Source organism: Gymnodraco acuticeps, unplaced genomic scaffold (assembly GCF_902827175.1).
Source record: "Gymnodraco acuticeps unplaced genomic scaffold, fGymAcu1.1, whole genome shotgun sequence".
NCBI classification, from domain to species: domain Eukaryota; kingdom Metazoa; phylum Chordata; class Actinopteri; order Perciformes; family Bathydraconidae; genus Gymnodraco; species Gymnodraco acuticeps.
The window spans coordinates 757,381-778,667 of record NW_022991970.1 but is presented as its reverse complement, the minus strand read 5'-3'; the positions used below and the strand labels follow the sequence as shown (position 1 = coordinate 778,667).

General features: G+C 46.3%; 2 protein-coding genes across 2 annotated transcripts; one reads left to right on the top strand and one right to left on the bottom strand.

Annotated features, from left to right (window-relative positions):
* Window positions 1-1,174: 1,174 nt before the first annotated feature.
* Window positions 1,175-15,736, bottom strand: tspan33a (tetraspanin 33a). The gene is made up of 8 exons (XM_034200849.1): window positions 15,442-15,736; window positions 13,606-13,663; window positions 13,190-13,317; window positions 5,291-5,365; window positions 3,996-4,091; window positions 3,753-3,881; window positions 3,503-3,664; window positions 1,175-3,334 (listed from the first exon to the last, which is right to left on the bottom strand). The coding sequence occupies exons 1-8, from the start codon at window positions 15,535-15,537 to the stop codon at window positions 3,233-3,235; spliced, it is 846 nt and encodes a 281-aa protein (XP_034056740.1). The 5' UTR covers window positions 15,538-15,736; the 3' UTR covers window positions 1,175-3,232.
* Window positions 15,737-17,576: 1,840 nt separating this feature from the next.
* On the top strand, window positions 17,577-21,057 carry LOC117536112 (gastrula zinc finger protein XlCGF58.1-like). Its single transcript, XM_034200844.1, has 8 exons — window positions 17,577-17,737; window positions 17,902-18,104; window positions 18,671-18,781; window positions 18,890-18,985; window positions 19,116-19,226; window positions 19,331-19,451; window positions 19,641-19,847; window positions 19,927-21,057. Exons 1-8 carry the CDS (start codon window positions 17,719-17,721, stop codon window positions 20,955-20,957), a joined length of 1,899 nt encoding a protein of 632 aa, XP_034056735.1. The 5' UTR covers window positions 17,577-17,718; the 3' UTR covers window positions 20,958-21,057.
* Window positions 21,058-21,287: the final 230 nt, after the last annotated feature.

The window sequence follows — 21,287 nt, the reverse complement described above, 5'->3', positions numbered from 1 at the left end:
GATGCACCACCCCCTTCTCCGGAGCCCCCCTTCTTTAAGATGGCAGAAAAATAAGATGATAATTGAAGCTACATCTCTCTACGTGTCCCAATGAGTGTGTTTCCCCTGATGCAGTGTGAGGAGGGTCTCTGTGTGTGTTCCCGAGCTGCGGGTCGGTGTCTGCAGGTTAAAGTCTCTGGTATGCACATGGTGGGGGAGAGACGGAGCAACAACACTTCCCCTCCCATCCCCCTCCGCAAGAGGAAGAATGTGCCTTATGGCAGGCCTTCTCAAAACGTTTCTCATCTCAAGGACCCCCAAAACAACCCAGAGCCCCCATCCGATCTGCATCTCAGTTTGTTCTGAAATAGATGAAAAACTGGTCAACTTGTGCCAACTCTCAGGGAGTCAATCTAAAATGTACCCTAAGGACCCCTGGGTGGTCTTCAGCTCTTCTAGAATACATATACAAAGGGTATACTACAGTAGTGGTGAACATTATAGAATATTAAAAATGTATAACATAACTTTCCACGACCTTTGAATGAAATACATATAAAGGAGTATTATAATTGTATATTTATTACATTATTATATTATAATAAAATACGTATTGCATATACTTTGAAGTAAGGTATTATTATATATAATTACATTATGGGCAGCATATGTATTAGACACATATTAAACAATAATAACAACAACAGATACTCAACAAATGTCCCCTCTGTGGGATGAAATGTATTCTGATTTTGATGTGTACTGATGCTGCACATCTGTCAGGGATAACATACCTGGTATGCATTATACTAAATTAGATTTAAATGGGTGGCTGTCTGCTCTTAGATAATGACAGTCAAAATGTCTTCGACTTGATGAATAATGTGTTAATAATGTATACTGTATAAACTGTAAAGCCCCCTGAGTCAAATGTAAAATATGTGATATTGGGCGATATTAATACACTTTGATTGATTGAATAACACATGGATTGAGATGAAGTTTTGAATGGTCACATGTGTATGACAGTAGTGTGCACAGGAGTGAGGGACACAGTTAATAACCTGCCATTAAGTGACTTTCCTTTGGGACATGCATGATGGACTGAGCTTCCTCTCCTGGCTAAGGGGCTGAAGGGATCTTAAAAAACAGCAAAACGGCAAATATAAGCTCAAAAACTCAAGCTCAAACTCGCTCACATTATTAATTTCAGGTGCTTTAATGAATGTAATTTGTACATATGTTTAAATATGCCATTTTTTTATTATACGACTAAAAGCAGCTCGTTAATCTCCAGCATGGTGCTGCTCTGGGGTTAGCGCATTAATTGGACAGTGCACTTGTGGTATTTGCATGCCTGCAGATGCTTTGTTTCTCTCCTGGTGTTCTGTGAGTAAAACTGGGTTAACTCTGCTCCCTCCTCTCTGTGTGTGTGTGTGTGTGTGTGTGTGTGTGTGTGTGTGTGTGTGTGTGTGTGTGTGTGTGTCTGGGCCTCCATGAAGACCACAGCAACATGGCTGCCTGAGTGAGTCAGAGGCAGAAACCAGGGACCACACACAGAGTGCGGGCCGAGCCAACACACACACTCTCTCTCTCTCACTCACACCCCCCCCCACACACACACCCACACCAAAACATTATTGTAAGAGACTGCTACATTCATAAACTGCTGTAACGTTACAAACTTCTATCTAAAGTGTCACACGAAATGTAGTTGTACTCCTCAGCAGCATCAGAGGTACAGCAGAGTGTGTCTCGGGCCTCAGGGTGAGTCACAGCACGGAGAGTTACTGCAGCTTTAAACTAACACAGAAATGTCATGTTTAGATTGTGGACTTGCGTCAAAGGCTGTAAAACATGCAGGACTGTTTCTGCTCCCAAAGATTACAGGCGTCAGGTTTCAAGCTGGGAATGCCTCGCAACTCAGGATTTCATTTGCCAGGCAGAGACGGAGATGAGAGGGTGTGTTGCTTCTTCACAGATACATGAAACCTTTAGCTGGAGCTTCCCTGGTGGACGAAGTGAAATGTCTTCAGTTAAAGGACAGCTCTTACTTGTAAAGAACTATCACATGGGTATCACATCATAACAAGAGAATACAAACTGATATAAACCGCTGTGTATGATTTCCACAGACACAAAGAGAACCTCAACCATGCTCTGCTCACTGATTGGTCAGAAAACACAAATTTGGCATTTTCTAGTGACCACACCAACACAGCAACACTGGAGGCATTTACAACTGTTTTCTTTAGTGGGGAAATGGGAATTCCCATTTACTTTTGTATTTTCATTGACAATTATTCAAAAAGGAAAAGAAAAAGCAATAGATCAGAACAGGATTGAAATGATGCCTTATGAACAGAATATGAACTTTGTTAAAAGCCTGTTATTTGGCAGATATGTTCTTATAATGGCAGCATGTTGAGATGAAATCCAGTGGCTCTGCAGCTGGCTAAACGTGAGAAGGAAATGAAATCATGTGAAGAGTAGGGTCTCTGCAGGACAACCTAACATGGCCACTTTATTATGAAGCGTCAGACCTTTGATGCAAACATTACTGTTACATTAAATGACCAAATAAAAATATTTTGTATGTTAAGTAAAAAAGTGTGATTTGGTATCATGGGTAAAAGGCACTTTGAGACACGCTGTTTAACACATAAGCTTGTGAAAGTATTGTAAGGAGGCGAAGCTTTGTTCTCTTCACAGATATTTCAACTACAAAGCAACATTCATTAAAACAACCTGGACCAAATATCTGATGCATGACACAGATTTAGAAAAAATATACAAAATCAATATGTGGAAAAATGTGATTCCCTTTTCAGTCAGTTAGCATTCGCAGTGGATTCAACAACAAAGACAATAACAATTAACTCCCACTGATAAAAAGTGAAATATTATACTGAGTGCCGTTCTCAGGTTTAAAATAATCCTGTCAACAAGACCCTGATCACCAAATACTCCCCCTGCCTCTGTTTGGTGCCATCAAAAAGTTTGCTAAATTCCAGCTTGGTTTGTGTCCAGCAGGTGGCGGCAGAGTCCAGTTTCTCCTTTCGTCTCCTCTGTGTGTACTAACCTCCACATCCTGGCCAATAGTAATGGCTTGTCCACATGCTGGCTCAATATTAGTCACATGTTTTTAAGTTAAAGCAATGATACTGGATGCATAATCCAAGCTGCCACGGAAAAAAAGGGTTTCAGGTGGTTCTGGTGCCGATCACCAGAATCTGGACTGATCCAGTCTGGGTCATCTCCACGGGTCGGAGCGGTGCTTCAGGTTGTAGTTCTGCAGCTCGATCTGGTCTTTGATCTGGCTGATCAGAATCTGAGACAGGAGGATGCCGACCAGCTGAAGAACAGAGCACACAACATGAGTCTCTCCTATTTAAGACTTGAGTGTGTGTGTGTATGTGTGTGTGTGTGTGTGTGTGTGTGTGTGTGTGTGTGTGTGTGTGTGTGTGTGTGTGTGTGTGTGCGCATGTGTGTGTGTGCGTGTGTGTGTGTGTGTGTGTGCTACCTGTGGAATGGCCAGTCCCAGGGCGACCCCTCCCAGGAGGAACAGGTTGCTGTGGATCCAGTCCACCAGTTTGTCAATGCAGCCGTTGACGTGGATATGGTTTCCAGCCTCAGTGTACTCCATCTCTTGCATGCCTTGGCCACACATGGTGTTGATCACGTTCTGCTCAAGTACACACACAGTTATTACATGAATAATAATAAACACAAAGCAACAGATAAAGGGCTCAGCAGAGTGGTGTTCAGATGACCTCGTCCTTGTTGAGGACGCAGCAGGAGAAGGGCACGGAGCAGCGCTCTCTGCTGCGGTTGTCCGGCTCGCAGCTGAAGTAGATGTTCTGGGACCAGTCGCTGTACGTCACGCCCCCACAGCAGCCAAACTGAGGACACATACACACATCATATGCAGGAGACATCCTGATTTTTGTATATTTGCTGTTGGTATTTACAATGACTAAACACTGATGACCTACATGTTTGAACTGCACCCTTACCTCTTTCTGACCAAAGTCTATGAGGTTCTGCAGGTCAATGTCGTCTCTGTAGTGGACCATGGCATCGTTGATCATCACAGTCACTCTATTCCGAGCCTTAGCAGGAGTACAAAAAAAGAAAATCTATTTAATACAAATATTTTTATAAAAATTCAGCATTTTCTATAGAAAAATCTCGAGTTTTATGTCATGTGACCCAGTGAGTCAAAATCAATGCAGAATACCATAGTAGAGCGCAGCTCTTTTTTTATTGGATTTTAGTCCACCTTCTATTTTATATGAATATTTCTATTGAACTATAGAGATGCTAGTCCTCTAAAATATGTAAAGTTACAACTTCATGCAACCCTGCCTAGAACTAACCGCATGGGAAATGTTAGAACGTTTGTGTTTTTGAGTGTTTATGACAAAATTAAAGTTGTTCTCCAAACTCTTTGTGCCAGGCTTTCTGTTGAAGTCTCAGACCCAGTCTGTGATCCCCCTAACGACATCACAGAGGTTATTTAGAGTCCCTCTAGAGACATTGTACAACTGCCTTCACAGGCTGAGTACTCTATGACAAGTAATCCAATCTTCTTGTTTAAAGAGGCCCTATTACGCATGTTGGGGGTTTCCCTTTCCTGTAGTGTGTTCTATAGGTTGTTGTGCATGTAAAGGGTCTGCAAAGGCTATCATTACTGTGTTCCCAGAGGGAGTTAATTAAGGGATTAATAAAGTGTTTCTTCTTCTTCTTCTTCTTCTTCTTCTTCTTCTTCTTCTTCTTCTTCTTCTTCTTCTTCTTCTTCTTAAAAGGACATTCAATAAAACAAACTCAACCCAAATAAATAGTCAATAAATAAATGAAGCCCCTTTTTGGAGGCAGGCCTCCACACATTACATTACTATATTTGACATTTATTTTATGAATCTTTATTCTATGATGTATCTAAAACGTGTGATGTATTTAGTTAAAGAATAGCTATAAAGAATGTTGATTACAGAAATGAACATTCACTGTTCATGATGGGTTTGACAATGTTTACAGTTTGTTAAATAAAACAATCGATCTCTGTAAGTGTAACCTTTTACATGTTTATCATTCGTCATTTGTATTTTTCTAAGGCTAAAAATAATTTCTTGTTGCAATACTTCTTGTGTGTAAGATTAATAGTCTTTCATTTTGAAATCCAAACTCACGGCACATTGTGCTATTCTCGCGTGAGTTAGAGAGAAACAAGAATGGTATTTTGCTGACAGTGTTAAACAGTTGTGGCCCTACATTCAAGCTTACATTACTCTCAGGTTTGTTTCATCACCTTATCGGCGAAGACGAAGCCCAGGACCCCGGCAACCAGCTGCAGCAGGAAGATCACCGTCAGACAGATGCAGAACTGGGGGGAAACAAGAGAGGGAGGGTCAGAGTGTTAGGATCTGTCTGTGTTGGTGTTTTTCTTGTCTTTTTCTATCTTTGGGTTTCCTGTTTTATTTTGTAAGGTGTTGCATCTGGACCCGGTGACAACATTACCTATTGACGCAGTTAATATATAATATTATATATATATATATATAATATTAAGTTATATTCTTGGTTAATTAGACTTCTCGGTTTCATTTATTCGACTCTGTATAATTGTTACTGTAGCTTAAACGGCTAAATCGCTTTTGAGAGATTTTAAATCTCAGATCTGCTCAGGCGAAACCTGCTTTACAGCTCTCAGCACTCAAGCCTGCATTATTAACATAGGCAGGGCCAGTCTATTGTCGCCCATCAGCTGTAGATAGTTAACTAATTAACTTCAGCTGTGAGAACTGAGCAATCAGGCGTCCATTTCGGGTAGCTCTTTCCTGGAGCGTCAGCTTCAGCGGCAGACAGGCTAAGACTGACAAAGACATTAGAGTCCTACAGGAGTAAGACTGACAAAGACATTAGAGTCCTACAGGAGTAAGACTGACAAAGACATTAGAGTCCTACAGGAGTCACGAGGGAGGCAAAGAGGAGGCAAATCCTACTTTGATTGAGCTAAGTATCGTTGGTGTTTTTAATTTTTAATTTTGTTGTTTAGCCCCTCATGCTATAATCATGTGTATTTTCTCCATTCCTGTTCATGTGTCTTCTCGCAATTATCACTGGCCCCGTGTATCTCGTAATCGATATAACCGGCCTGCTCTCGTCTATCCCACGTGCTCCACTGAGATCCAACATCTAGTTTCAGGTGGCCTGTGGAACTGCCAGTCAGCTGTTCCTAAGGCTGACTTCATCTCTGGCTACACCTCCCTGCAGTCTCTGGATTTCCTTGCTCTCACTGAGACCTGGATTACTCCATCCAACACATCCACCCCAGCAGCTCTCTCCACTGCATATTCCTTCTCCCATACACCCAGACCCACTGGCAGAGGAGGTGGCACTGGTCTCCTGCTCTCTCCCAAATGGAGCTTTTCCCTCTTCAAGCTACCTAACTTTACTCCTTCCACCTTTGAGTTCCATGCCGTCACAGTAACCCATCCTATACAGTTAACCATTGTTGTTCTCTACCGTCCACCAGGCGCCTTGGGGGACTTCTTGGAGGAATTAGATCATCTCCTCTCACACATCCCTGAAACTGGCCCTCCCGCTGTACTTCTCGGAGACTTCAACCTCCAGATGGGGAAGATAGACGAACTAACATCTCTGTTAACCGCCTTTGCTTTCTCACTCTCTCCGTCCCCACCGACTCATAAAGCTGGCAATGTCCTTGATCTCATATTCTCAAGGAACTGCGCTACTTCTAACCTCTCTGTAAACCCGCTCCACACATCCGATCACTTCTTCATTTCATTCTCTCTATCCCTTTCCAAACATAACAAACTAATCTCTTCCCATCCTACACTTGTCCGCCGTAACCTTCGCTCCCTCTCTCCCTCTACCTTTGCCTCGTCGGTGCTCTCAGCCCTCCCTTCCTCTGATTCGTTCCAACTACTGCCTCCAAACTCTGCTGCAGAAACTCTCCTCTCTACTCTCTCATCCACTCTGGACTCGCTCTGTCCTCTGACATCTCGGCAGGCTCGTCAGTCCCCCCCGGCTCCCTGGCTAAATGATGCACTGCGTGCTAATAGAACCGTCCTTAGGGCAGCAGAGCGGAAATGGTGGAAATCCAAACACCGTGACGACCTCCTAACCTATCAGGCTCTCCTCTCCTCTTTCTCTGCTTCGATCTCTCAGGCAAAAAGCACTTTCTTTCAAGATAAGATCCAATCTTCCTATTCCAATCCTAAAAAACTATTTTCCATCTTCTCCACCCTCTTGGACCCTCCAAAAGCTCCTCCCCCCTCCTCACTTCTGTCAAGCGACTTTGTTACCCACTTTGAAAAAAAGGTTAATGATATTTGCTCTTCTTTTTCTGACTCACCTTTACTCACTGCTGGGTCACCAGACCTTCCTTCCACCAACACACTAACCTCCTTTTCCCCTCTCTCTCCAAGTGAGGTTCTTACCCTCATTACCTCTGCCCGCCCTACCACCTGTCCTCTGGACCCTATCCCTTCAAACCTCCTTCAGACTATCGCTCCTGATATTCTACCGTTTCTCACCCATTTCATCAACACTTCTCTAACTTCTGGTCACTTTCCAAACAGTCTCAAGGAGGCAAGAGTAAACCCTCTCCTAAAGAAACCCACTCTCAACCCGTCTGATGTTATAAACTACAGGCCTGTCTCTCTCCTCCCGTTCCTGTCTAAATCACTTGAACGCGCTGTCTTTAAACAACTCTCCTGTTATCTCAATCAGAACAACCTTCTGGATCCGCACCAGTCTGGTTTCAAGGCAGGTCACTCCACAGAAACTGCTCTCATTGCTGTCACGGAGGAACTGCACACTGCCAAAACTGCATCCCTCTCCTCTGTCATCATCCTGTTGGACCTGTCTGCTGCATTCGACACGGTGAATCATCAGATCCTCCTTCGCACTCTCCAAAAACTTGGAGTTTCAGACTCTGCACTTTCCCTCCTCACCTCATACCTGAAAGACCGTACCTACAGGGTGACTTGGAGAGGGTCTGAGTCCGACCCTTGTCAATTAACTACGGGGGTCCCTCAGGGCTCTGTTCTTGGTCCCCTCCTCTTCTCCTTGTACACAAACTCGCTCGGATCAGTCATTAGCCCGCATGGTTTTTCTTACCACTGCTACGCTGACGACACCCAATTAATTCTGTCCTTTCCCCGCTCAGAGACCCAGGTCGTCGCACGCATCTCTGCTTGTCTAGCTGACATCTCTCAGTGGATGTCTGCTCACCACCTCAAGCTCAACCTTGACAAGACTGAGCTGCTCTTCCTCCCGGGAAAAGATTGTCCAACTCTTGACCTGACAATCAACATCGGCACCTCAGTTGTTTCCCGGACTCAGACTGCAAGGAATCTGGGTGTGACCCTAGATAACAACATGTCCTTCACTGCAAACATCGCTGCTACAACCCGCTGCTGCAGATACACGCTTTACAACATCAGGAAGATACGTCCCCAGCTGACTCAGAAAGCGACTCAGGTTCTGGTCCAGGCTCTCGTCATCTCACGCCTAGACTACTGCAACTCCCTCCTGGCTGGTCTACCTGCATGTGCCATCCGACCTCTGCAGCTCATCCAGAATGCAGCGGCTCGTCTGGTTTTCAACCTTCCTAAATTCTCCCACACCACTCCGCTCCTCCGCTCCCTTCACTGGCTTCCGGTAACTGCTAGAATCCACTTCAAGACACTGGTACTTGCTTACCGTGCTGCGAATGGATCTGGCCCTTCCTACATCCAGGACATGGTTAAACCGTACACCCCAGCGCGTGCACTACGCTCTGCATCAGCCAAATGACTCGTTGTGCCCTCGCTGCGAGGGGGACCCAAGTTCCCATCGGCGAAAACACGTGGGTTTGCTATCCTGGCTCCAAGATGGTGGAATGAGCTCCCCATTGACATCAGGACGGCAGATAGCTTGCACATCTTCCGGCGCAAACTGAAAACTCATCTCTTTCGACTCCACTTCGAGCGTTAGAACGATTAACGAAGCACTTTTATACTAATAAAGGACTGGATTACCTAAAGCCAGTTGAGTAGCACTTGAAATGTTTGGCTCTATGAAACCTGATATACTTATATGATTCTGTTTTCTTCAAGGTTGTGTCTTCCTGGTCGAATGTACTTATTGTAAGTCGCTTTGGATAAAAGCGTCAGCTAAATGCAATGTAATGTAATGTAATGTAATGTAATGTGTTCACCCCCGTTTCCTGCCTGTTTGCTTTCTGTCTGTTTCTCTCCCCGATTGTGTTCACCTGGTACCTCTGTGTTTTCTCCTCCCTCCTCACCTGTCTCGTGTTTATGTGATTAGTCCTGGGTGTATTTAAGTTCTGGGTTTTCTGTCTCTCTTTGTCGGGTTGTGTTGTGAGTAAACTGCGGTGAGTGTTCTGTTCTGTCTGGAGATTTGTAGCCTTGAAATAAAGGAATTATTTTGTCACTTAAATCTGCATTTGGGTCCTGCTTCCTGCACACCGTAACATTACAACCCGACCACAAATATGGGCCCAGAAGATCCCTTTGAGCAGGAGCTATTGGAGTTTTCCTTTGCTTTGGATGACTGCTCGTATCGATGGTTGGGAGCGTCCAAGGTTCAGCAGCGAGAGGCTGTTCTGGCAGAGGCACGCCGGATTACGATGGAGAAGCCAGGCTTGGTTAAGTTCTTATCGGGCAGGATTTTGGATTTTCTCACGGTGTGTTATCCCCTGCCTGACAGCCCCAGGCCTCCCAACTCCCGTTTTGATACCACACGCATTGGTGTGGTCCGTCTGGCGTCAGCCCCTGCTTCTCACCCAGTGTTTGCTACTGTCCAGGAGCCATTAGCTGGTACTCGTCTGGCCTTTGGAGGTCCACGGAGCCTCCAAACGGCTCCTAAAGGAAGGAGTCGCAAGGCCAGGTTGGCAGCACGAGCCCAAAGGGCCAGGGTTCCAGAACCAGTTCAGCCCCCAGCAGCCATGGTTACAGCCCCAGTACAGGCCCCAGCAGCCATGTTTCTGGCCATGGTTCCAGACCTAGTACAGACCCCAGCAGCCATGGTTTCAGCCCCAGTTCTGGCCCCAGCTGCCATAGTCCCTTCTCTAGTTCCTCCTCAGGTCACTTTCCTAGTCCCTTCTCTAGTCCCTACTCAATTCCTTTCTCAAGTCCTTTCTCAAGTACCTCCTCTAGTCACTTCCCTAGTCCCTTCTCCAGTTTCCCCTTTAGTCACCTCTCTAGTCCCCTCTCCAGTTTCCTCTCAAGTTCCTTCTCTAGTCTCTTCTCGAGTCACCTCTCGAGTTCAATCTCAAGTCCCTCCTCTAGTCCCCTCTCTAGTCCCTTCTCTAGTCCCTACTCAAGTCCCTCCTCTAGTCAATTCCCTTGTCTCATCTCTAATCCCATCTCTAGTCCCATCTCTTGTCCCATCTCCAGTCCCCTCTCCAGTCCACTCCTTTAGTCCCTCCTCTAGTCCCTCCTCGAGTCCCCTCTCTAGTTCCCCTCTCGAGTCCCCTCTCGAGTTCCCTTCTCTAGTCCTTTCCCTAGTCCCTCCTCAGGTCACTTCTCTAGACCCATCTCCAGTTCCCTCTCAAGTTCCCTCTCGAGTCCCCTCTCCAGTTCCCTCTCGAGTCCCCTCTCCAGTTCCCTCTCCAGTTCCCTCCTCTAGTCTCTCCTCTAGTCTCTCCTTTAGTCCCTCCACTAGTCCCTCCTCGAGTCCCCTCTCTAGTTCCCCTCTCAAGTCCCCTCTCGAGTTCCCTCCTCTAGTTCCTCCTCTGGTTCCTCCTCTGGTCCCCTCAGGAGTCCCCTCTCTAGTTCGCCTCTCGAGTCTCCTCTCGAGTCCCCTCTCGAGTTCCCCCTTGGTTCCCCTCTCGAGTTCCCCCTTGAGTCACGTCTCAAGTCCCGACCCAATGTCCTGGTCCGTTGGAGGTTCCGCTGGGGGTCCTGCCAACTCCAAGTACTGTCCCGTTGGAGGCCCCGTCAACTACTCCTCTGCCGGGGGTCCTACCAATCCATGTACTGTCCCATTGGAGGTCCCGCCGACTACTCTCCTGCCGGGGGTCCTGCCAACCCTTTGTCCTGTCCCCTTGGAGGTCCCGCCGTCTACTCTCCTGCCAGGGGTCCTGCCAGCTCCTTGTTTCGTTGGAGGTCCCGCCGACTACTCTTCTGCCGGGGGTCCTGCCAACCCTTTGTCCTGTGCCGTTGGAGGCCCCGCCGACTACTCTCCTGCCGGGGGTCCTGCCAACCCTTTGTCCTGTCCCCTTGGAGGTCCCGCCGTCTACTCTCCTGCCGGGGGTCCTGCCAGCTCCATGTCCTGTGCCGTTGGAGGTCCCACAGACTGCTCTTCTGCCAGGGGTCCTGCCAACCCCATGTCCTGTGCCGTTGGAGGTCCCGCAGACTACTCTTCTGCCGGGGGTCCTGCCAACCCCATGTCCTGTGCCGTTGGGGTCCCGCCGACTGCGCTTCTGCCGGGTGTCCTGCCAACTCCTGGTCCTGTGCCGTTGGAGGTCCTGCAGACTACTCTTCTGCCGGGGGTCCTGCCAACTCCATGCTTTGTCCCGTTGGAGGTCCAGCAGACTACTCTTCTGCCGGGGGTCCTGCCAACTCCATGTCTTGTCCCGTTGGAGGTCCCGCAGACTGCTCTTCTGTCGGGGGTCCTGCCAACCCTATGTCCTGTCCCGTTGGAGGTCCCACCGACTGCGCTCCTGCCGGGGGTCCTGCCAATCCTGTGTCCTGTCCCGTTGGGGGTCCCGCCGACTGCCCTCCTGCCGGGGGTCCTGCCAACCCTATGTCCTGTCCCGTTGGGGGTCCCGCCAACTGCGCTTCTGCCGGGGGTCCTTCCAACTCCTGGTCCTCTTCCGTGGGGAATCTTGCAGACACCTGTCCCACCGGCTCCGGATCCTGTCCGGTCGACACCAGCTCCTGCCCGGCCTCCGGAGCTGTCCGGTCTTCGCCCTCGAGCCCGGCCCCCTGAGAGTCGCGGTCTTCGCCCTCGAGCCCGGCCCCCTGAGAGCCGCGGTCTTCGCCCCTCGAGCCCGGCCCCCTGAGTGCCGCGGTCCTCGCCCTCGGGCCCGGTCCACTGACTCTTCCTGCCGTTGCCTTCACCCTCGGGCCCGGCCCCCTGACTCTTCCTGCCGCTGCCTTCGCCCCTCCATGGTCCTCACCTTGGACTCTGTCTTGCCCCCGGGCCGTCCGCCCGAGTCCCCCTTTTTGGACTCTGCCTTGCCCCCGGGCCGTTCGCCCCGAGACCCCTTCCTGGTCCTCTGCCTTGACCCCGGGCCGTCCGCCCGAATTCCCCTTTTTGGACTCTGCCTTGCCCCCGGGCCGTCCGCCCGAGACCCCTTCCTGGTCCTCTGCCGTGCCCCTGGGAGGTCAGTTCAGTCCCGTCCTCCTGACCCCCTCCACCCACCCTGCTTGGGGTTTTGGATTTTTTTTGGGACGTCTGGGATCCGTCTCTTGAGGGGGGGGTACTGTTAGGATCTGTCTGTGTTGGTGTTTTTCTTGTCTTTTTCTATCTTTGGGTTTCCTGTTTTATTTTGTAAGGTGTTCACCCCCGTTTCCTGCCTGTTTGCTTTCTGTCTGTTTCCCTCCCCGATTGTGTTCACCTGGTACCTCTGTGTTTTCTCCTCCCTCCTCACCTGTCTCGTGTTTATGTGATTAGTCCTGGGTGTATTTAAGTTCTGGGTTTTCTGTCTCTCTTTGTCGGGTTGTCTTGTGTTGTGAGTAAACTGCGGTGAGTGTTCTGTTCTGTCTGGAGATTTGTAGCCTTGAAATAAAGGAATTATTTTGTCACTTAAATCTGCATTTGGGTCCTGCTTCCTGCACACCGTAACACAGAGGTCTGGAGGAATGATTCTGTTTGGGTTCATTATTTAGAGAACCGCTTCCATGAGATCCTGCTGCTAGTTGTTGCCACTTCTACTTGCATGCAGAGAAAACACACCTCTAAATACAAAGAGAATAACAATAGAAAAACATGGTCAAACTCTGCTACCTAAAGGCTGTTTTAAAATGGATTTCAAAATAAAATAATCTTAACTGTTGCAAAGAGTCATTTTCTTTATAAAAGTGCAAAGACTGTACATGCAAGGCACAAACCCTGTGCCATGTAACATACTGTTGAGAGGAGCTGTCAGCTCATGGGACTGAGCTTGAATCTGACAGCATTCCCTAAACAGCATGACTCTGCACTGATTTCATCTTTAGCGGAGACTCACCGTCTGCAGGAGGCAGATGTTTTCTCGCAGCGAGCCCACACAGCCACAGAAGGTGAGGATGAACATGAGGACCCCCACCACCAGCAGCATTACAGCGGGGTCCACCGACAGACACCGCAGAGCGGCCTCTGAGGAGGAGAAGAGAGGGGCTCAGATTGATGTGAGGGAGCTTCTTTTTCTTAATGAACTTTATTTAATCAGAACAGGAAACATTTAAGGAAGTGCTTTAACACGTCTACCTCTGGCTCTTCCACTGCTGAATTGAATTTCTTTTATAAAATCTTCAACAAAACGCTCAGTCTTGTAAATGCTGTGTTGCTGGTGGAAGCAGTGAGCACAAAGCCAAAACAAAAGCCCCATCCTAACCCACTAAACATGAAACAGACTGTATGCTCTATCACTGAAGAATCCTCTACCTGCATGTTTCATCATGCGGGCGTACACGCCGATAGCTACCATCACCAGGGAGATTACCTGAGGAGAAGAGAGAACACATAGTATTTATACTCACATATTGAAATAATGCTATGGGGTACAATAGGGTGAAACCACACAGAACAGTGTGTAAATAATCATGTCTATGTTGTTACTTGTCCAGGGAGTGGCACCTGAACACACATCAGATATACATGAGTCAGAGGCTGTATCAAATCTAATCCTCCAGAAGCACACTCAGCGCTCCTCTCAGTCTCAATAGAATAAAAGAGAGCCCTCAGAACTCCCCCCCCCCCCCCCCCCCCCCCCCCCCCCCCCCCCGAGTGAAATGGATCCAGGTACAACAAACACTGCTCCTTCTTGGGGGGGGAGGGCAAAGAGAGTTTTCTGCCCCTTATGTAAAGATTAGTACATGAGGCCTGAAGCTAGAGGTTTTTTGTTGTTGCAATGTGACAGTTGGTGAAATGTTATGCTTATAGGCGACTAAATCCCACACTCGCGTTGGTTACACAACTGATTCCCTTATTGGGTTAATCTTCATGGTACCAGCTGATCACCAGGATTATGACAAACTGTGGACTTTCGACATTTCTACAGTAAAGGGAGCCATGCTCTTTTCTTTGGTGTGTCCTACACTGAGCCAATTGCGGCCCGAGGCAACAGAAATGACAACAACACATTCCATGATGAAGAGCTTCAAGTTTTTACAAAGCCTTTTCCTGTTTGTACATGGCCAGAGAAGTCATGGACACAGCTCATACACACTTAGACGCTGTTGGAAATGTAGAAGAACATGTAGAAAAGCTCAAGATTTCTCAGATATTAACATGTAAACAAAACGTAAAGTGTCTTGTTTGAGCTTGTTGTCAAAAGAGGTAAATATGTTTAAATTCAACGACATTTCTCCACATTCCTACAGCATTGTTTTGCTTAAACAGCAGAAACGGACTGCACTAAACCCCAACAAGTTAAATCTGCAACATCAGATCTGATTAAAAAATGCTGTAAATCAGAAATCTCCTTATGGTACAGCCCTGACACTGAACCCCCCCCCAAATGAACTTTGGTTTGTTGACAGCCTGCTGAATTATTTCCTTTAAAAAAGACCCAGTCATACAATGAATAACATCCTATTGAGGGAAACACTTTAGCATAATAAGACAGTTTAAATGATAGCAAATGATGCAATCAATGTCATCGCCTGCTGTGTTCACTGAGGCTGGTTTGAAATGGAAAAATACATCTTATTCGGAAATCTGCTAGACAGGAAGTTAACTTATTTTATGAACAGAAACTAACCTGATCATAAACCACAGCAGACGTGTGAACTGACTTCAAGTGGTGTGAACATTGTTTTTGAGATATCACAGTGTGGTTACACAAATCTAATGATATATTCCTTATTATACACAGTACCAAGCAGAAAACACAGTGTGTGTGTGTGTATTCCTGTGTTCCTGTTTCAGCTTTGCATGTTGACTTCCTTTCCCCTCTTTTCTGGACACTGTTTCACTTTTCCTAAACCCCAGGATTAATGAACAACTAACTGAGCAGTGGATGCTCAAATCGCAGCAAACAAAACCCTTCACCCTTGTGTTCAAATAAATAAAGAAGTGCAGATCTGACACTTTGAAATCGCGAGAGAGGTAGTTTAACTCTGGTTAAAACTGCTTTTTAATAAGTAGTTAACCTAATGGAGCAAATATGTTGTGCCAAGAAATACCGTGATTCACCTGCGCGCTGAGGAGAGAATAAATACAGCTTTCATGTGTTGGGATCTGTGTGACCCCCTGTGTTTAATAGCATAATAAACTCACCCAGAATATTAAATTGAACAAGAACAGTAGGTACTTGACGACTGGACTGACAAAGGAGTAGTTTTCGTCATGTGCGCCTCTGCGTCTTCCTCCCATGGCGACAGGTATCCAAGCGGGTTGCTACGTTTGCGCACAGATCAGTATACTGACTGTGAGAAACAACGAGTATCCGTGAGTGAAAACCAAAGACTGCGACTCTAAACGATGATGACAAGCTGCTGGTTTCTTCACACACTTGATCCGACACACAGGTCCAGTGAGGCTGCCGCTCTGACGGGGCGGGGGGAAACTGGGTGTGTTACCTCTGTGTCTCACTCCTGTACCTGGGATCAGATTACCTGGAGCAGGGGCTCCTGAACATAAAGGAACGGGTCCTCCCATTGACCCCGTGGATCTCCAGCTACAAACAACTTTTTAGATGTAGGCATAGGCCTACGTCACCGTGTATGCTTTAATTGGTATAGGCTACTTTTGCTTTCATTTGAGTTATTTTGTAATACAAATCTAATAATGAAACGTTGTGTTTTCAAGCTTGATGGATTAAGGCTATGTATAGGCTATGTACAGCACTTTGGCTCGACCAAAAATCGTTTATAAATGTGCTATATAAATAAAACTTGATTTGATGTAGGCCTATTATAATAGGCCTATTCATGGGCCTATTAATGACTTCTCACTTTAATATCAGTATTCTGTGACTAAGGTTTTTTCACATCCCAAAATGTGTTTCTCATGTGGCCCTAATGCTTTCCGTATAATTCCTGTAATAAAAAATTAGTTGATTCGGATTTCGGAAGTAAATACATCTTTCCATTTAAGACCTGCACTCCAAAATAAGATGTACGTGTCATAGTAGAAAAAGCAGACGAATTGATTAGTTAACATCCTGCAATAAATATATACACATTTTCAAATATTTTTTTACCTTTCCAAATGAATAATCTAAAATAAACTCCAGGTGCCACCGTGACACATGTGCGCCATCTACTGGTAGAACACTGCCTTATTCCCACATACCACAGGAACGTGTGTTCCATGCATAGGCTGCTTCTCAGGTCGATTAAATGAAATCCTTGCTTCCCTCACTTGCGTCGTTTCCCTGCGTTTAGTCCCTCCCACCAGGGAAGCATGGAGGGACGCAAGGAAACCACGAGAAGCAGGGAAATGAGTTTTAAGAGCAATGGGACGTCCTTTCCTCCGGAGCGTCACGTGAAGCGACGTCCGTTTGTGATGACGCTGCACAGCTGATCGTCTGACAGCAGCTCTGTCCCCGTTATTTCCACACACCCCCCCGCCTCTGTTAGTACACATTTACTGACACAAACATTTGTATCATCTGTTGTAGACCCCAATAAATAAAATAAAATAAGAACTAATTCTCAAAAAAGATAAACGCCATTCTTAAAATGTATAAACGAACAATAGTTTGATTAATATTGATTAGAGTGCACAATAGAAATAAAATAATTGAGAGAAGAAAAAGAGATATGTTATCTATCAAAACACAGTTAGATTAACATTAATTGGATTGCACACTTTGTTTGTTTGTTTGGATATGTAGTAAATTAACATTTCAATAGCACTTAATGACTGACTGAATGGAAATGACAATAAATGAAAATGTAAAACGAAAAAAGCGATCATGAAAATGTTTCCAAAAAATGAATTAAATGATTTTTGACCACTTTGTTGTTCAGATATATCACATATTTGTAACTAAATGATACATTAATTGAAACAAAACACGGTATAAACTGAGGAGTGACTCCCGTGAGGTTCATGTATTTTCTTCACTCTGCTCTCATGTCAAGAAGCATCAGATCAGTGCATGCACTGCCTCGTCCAATCAGTGAGCGATACACAGTAAGGGGGCGGGGCGAGTATCTGAGGATTTCATCGGAGGATGGTCTGGTGGTTCCTCGGTTATCGCTCCTCCATGATCACTCCTCGCTCCTCGATCCTCGGTCCTCCGGCAGAAATAAGAGCCATTGGACGGTACTCAAGATGGCGCAGGCAAATCAACTTCCGGGGAGACCGAGGACCGAGGAGCGAGGAAATGAAAATAGTCGACCTGAGAAGCAGCCATAGACTGTATATAAAGGTTCCATGGTGTGTTCTAGCTTTTATTTTGAAGGAACGCATAACGGTCCATGAGTTTTCACAACTTCCGCTTTACCCGGAAGTGACGAATTTGGTCCCCTGCTTGCCCAGATCATGTCCCAGATGAAAGCAAAACATGGTATTTTGTTCATTGTTTAGACATTTTGAAACAAAGAAATGGCGTGGAAAAGCAAAGGTTTGTGCAAATATTTATCTAATTATGTAATAGAACTTGCAGCCATTCAGACTACCTAATAATACAGATACAAATATAGCTAACAAGCTAACGTTAGCTAAACCTTTAGATATGAAGTTGTGAATGATGTGCAGATGAACAGTAATGGAGCCTCCTCCCCGCAGGCCCCCATCTCCCCCCGGCTTCACTACACCTCCTCGTCCCACCAGTGAGACTCATGTCTGCCTTCATGTGGCAGATAGTGCAGCAGCACAGTGTTCTGCAGTACGACCAACTGCTGGACTTCATCAGTGTGGCCACAGAGACCGTCCCGGAGCTGCTGAGCCCCGGCCGGAGAGCGAGGCTGCTCCTGGGCCTGAGAGCCAGGGTGAGCCGCTCTGAACCCCCTTCAGATACATTCATATTAATATTACACTCTTTCATAGTCAGTAGTGGAAAGTAACTAAGGACATTTACTCAAGTACACTACTTTATTACAATTAATGATGTGAAATATAATCATCACACACTACATAGTTCCATCTGGAGTACATTCACAAGCTACCCTGCAGTATACAAAGCCATTCAAACTAGCTGCACCTTTACCAGCTTTGAGAACACTTTCATGATCAATCATTATAAAACATATCATATATATTATTCTGAAATGGACCAATCTGCACAATGACTACTTTTACGTTTGGTCATTTTGTACTTTTACTTGAGTAACAATTGAAATGCATTTACTTAAAGTACATTTATTTTACAGATTAAGTTGCTTTGCAGATTTAGATTATTAATACAAATTATAAATCAACCAATACATTATTATAGGTTAAGCTATCATGACCTTGTTTTGTAGTTTTATTAGTGATAATGTTAGTATGTGTTTTATTAGTTACATGTATATTCTAAAACACTGTTTTGAGTTACATGTCTCCCACCTGTGGTCAGCTGGTCCTGGAGCTATGTCGGAGTGATGGGGGGGCCCACCTGCAGACCATCCAGAGCCACCTGGATCAGATCCAGGCCTGCAGCACTGAGCTGAGCTCCAGCGATCAGATGGTGGGCTTCAAAGAAAATCCAGAGCTGCTCATTACACAGACATGGACCAACGTATACATTCAGAAATCTGAAATACCTGTTTCTAATCTTGTTGTCCACTTGTCTCAGGCCAGTGGAGATATACTGAAGACCTCTTTCACCAACTTTGCCGCACTGGTGCAGAACCTTTTAAACGTTCCTTTTGAAAAGGAGTTCTTCTTCCAGGTGAGTCATACAGTGGAGGGATGGGACCCAGATATCTTTAATATCACAAAAGACACAAGAAAGATTGAATGTTGATCACATAACATCTAGAGATCCACCAACCATTCACAGCAGCTGGGTGTTTCTGCAGGAGGTGTTTCCTGTGAACTACGGCTCTGACTACGACCATAGGCTGCAGCAGCTGGTGTCTGACTTCCTGTCCCGGCTGGAGCAGCTGCTGCCCGTCCCGGACCTGCAGCAGGTAGTGTGTGTGTGGCTGTTGAACCACTACAATGCCCCTGGATCTCTCTTGTTCTTGCTCTGAAGTGTGTACAGTGTTGTTTCACCTGCTTCTCTCTATCTCAGACAGCAGCATGGCTCACAGAAACAACATCTGTGTCCAAAGAATTTGGACAGCATCTGTCCAACCCGTTGGCCCTGAACACTCTGCTGCTCCATCACAGACAGATGGGGACTCTGGGCTCTGGTGAGTTCAACAGAAATATAATAGGAACAGTATTTTAAGGAGTTTCAATCTGGGTAAAAAGACCATGTTTTGAACAGGCTTTTTTTGTATCCTTCCTGCTATCTTGCACAATTTCTTTCAATTAGTCTTGTTTATGTTCATTTAGAATATTTTAAGTGACTCTCTCATGTTAACCTCTCCTGTGCTCAGCTCCCTCCAGCAGTGAAGAGGATATCCTTCTGTCCTCTCTGGCCCTCCCTGCTCACACTGCTGTGGAGGAGAGGCTGTCTGAGGCTTACAGTGAGGAAGAGGACTATGACCATGAGGAAGAGACCCTGACACTGGAAGGTTTAGAAGAAGACTTGGGTCAAAGCTCAGCCGTCACTGCAGGCGATTGGTTGTCGAAAAGAGAATCAGGTCAGACGACCAGCTGCAGGACAGAACTGTTCTCAAATCAGTCACTTGTTTTACTAACATGCTCCTTTCATGCTTTCAGGTTCCCTGTCCCGTTTCTTCGCCTGCCCTCAGTGTTCTTTCACCCACTGCTTAAAGAGGAAGGTCCAAGAGCACATTCAGAGTGGGCACCCCATTAAAGCCCCCCCCCAGAAAAAACTATTTGTGAAGAAAGCCAGAGCAAAGTCTCAGCAGAAAAGTGCAGACTTGAACGGTGAAAAAACTAAAGTAGAAGTCAACTCTGAGAAAAAGAGGACACTCAAACCAAAAGGAGGAGTTGATAAAAAGCGGGAATGTAAGCCAAAGAAGAACAACTTAGAAAACAAGGAGCGACGTAAACGGAAAGAGCCCACGGTGGAAGACAAACGCTTCCTGAGCACCAGACCCGTCAACAAGAAGTTCACCGAGGAGGAAACCAAGTGCCTGAAGTGTGAAAAGGTCTTTGAACTTCCCAATCAACTGAAGACTCACATGAAGCTCCACAGCTTTGCGTACTGCTGCATCCAGTGTGAGAAGGGCTTCATCAGCACCTCGGGGTACTACCAGCACCAGAGGCTCCACAGGAAGGGGCGGGTCTTCTCCTGCAGCCAGTGCAACAAGAGCTTCCTGTGCAGCTACTCTTTGAAGCAGCACCAGCGGCTGCATGAAGGCCCCTCCAACCTGTGCACCGTCTGTGGGAAGGGCTTCAGCAAGACGGGGATCACCAGACACATGCAGATGCACCGAGGGGAGAAGAACTTCCTGTGCACCACATGTGGGAAGTGCTTCCTGTCCTCCGGGGAGCTAATGCTGCACACCCGCTCCCACACGGGCGAGATGCCCTACACCTGCACCCACTGCGGGAAGGGCTTCTCCACCAAGAGCCACCTGAACGTGCACACACGCTCGCACACTGGGGAGCGCCCCTACCTCTGCTCCGAGTGCCCCAAGCGCTTCCTCACTCTGAACTGCCTGAAGAGACACAAGCTCAGCCACACCGGGCTGAAACCTTTCAAGTGTCCCAGCTGTGAGCGAGAGTTCTCCCAGCAGGGGAACCTGAAGAGACACCTGGGAACCCACAAACCTGACACGTGATAGCAGAATGTAGTCATCACAGTCAAAATCAACTTTATCATAAACATTTGAATTGTTTAATCAGTAACAGTTGGAAAGTAAAGTATATGTAATTACTCTGCCTTTGTTTCTTCATTACTTGCAGTTACAAATGTTTTGTTTTTTAATCTAACTTGTGCCGTTAACCATTACCAAAACTGATGTTGTTTTTCTGCATCCCACTGCGCCTGAGAATCATAAATCACACTTAACTGAGCAAAATAAATGTTAATACCCACACACAGCTGAATGTATTAGTAAAGCTGTGATTATGCACAGTAAATATGATTATTTTTAAATCTTATGTGGATC

Excerpts from the sequence above, each read along its gene's own strand:
- tspan33a (XM_034200849.1), bottom strand. The coding sequence starts at position 15,537 with ATGGGAGGAAGACGCAGAGGCGCACATGACGAAAACTACTCCTTTGTC. Across the intron at positions 4,092-5,290 it reads GCTTCGTCTTCGCCGATAAG|GCTCGGAATAGAGTGACTGT; the intron begins GTGATGAAACAA and ends ACTCCTGCTAAG. Across the intron at positions 3,665-3,752 it reads GCGTCCTCAACAAGGACGAG|AACGTGATCAACACCATGTG; the intron begins GTCATCTGAACA and ends GTACTTGAGCAG.
- LOC117536112 (XM_034200844.1), top strand. Across the intron at positions 18,782-18,889 it reads TGAGCTCCAGCGATCAGATG|GCCAGTGGAGATATACTGAA; the intron begins GTGGGCTTCAAA and ends CACTTGTCTCAG. Across the intron at positions 19,848-19,926 it reads GTTGTCGAAAAGAGAATCAG|GTTCCCTGTCCCGTTTCTTC; the intron begins GTCAGACGACCA and ends TCATGCTTTCAG.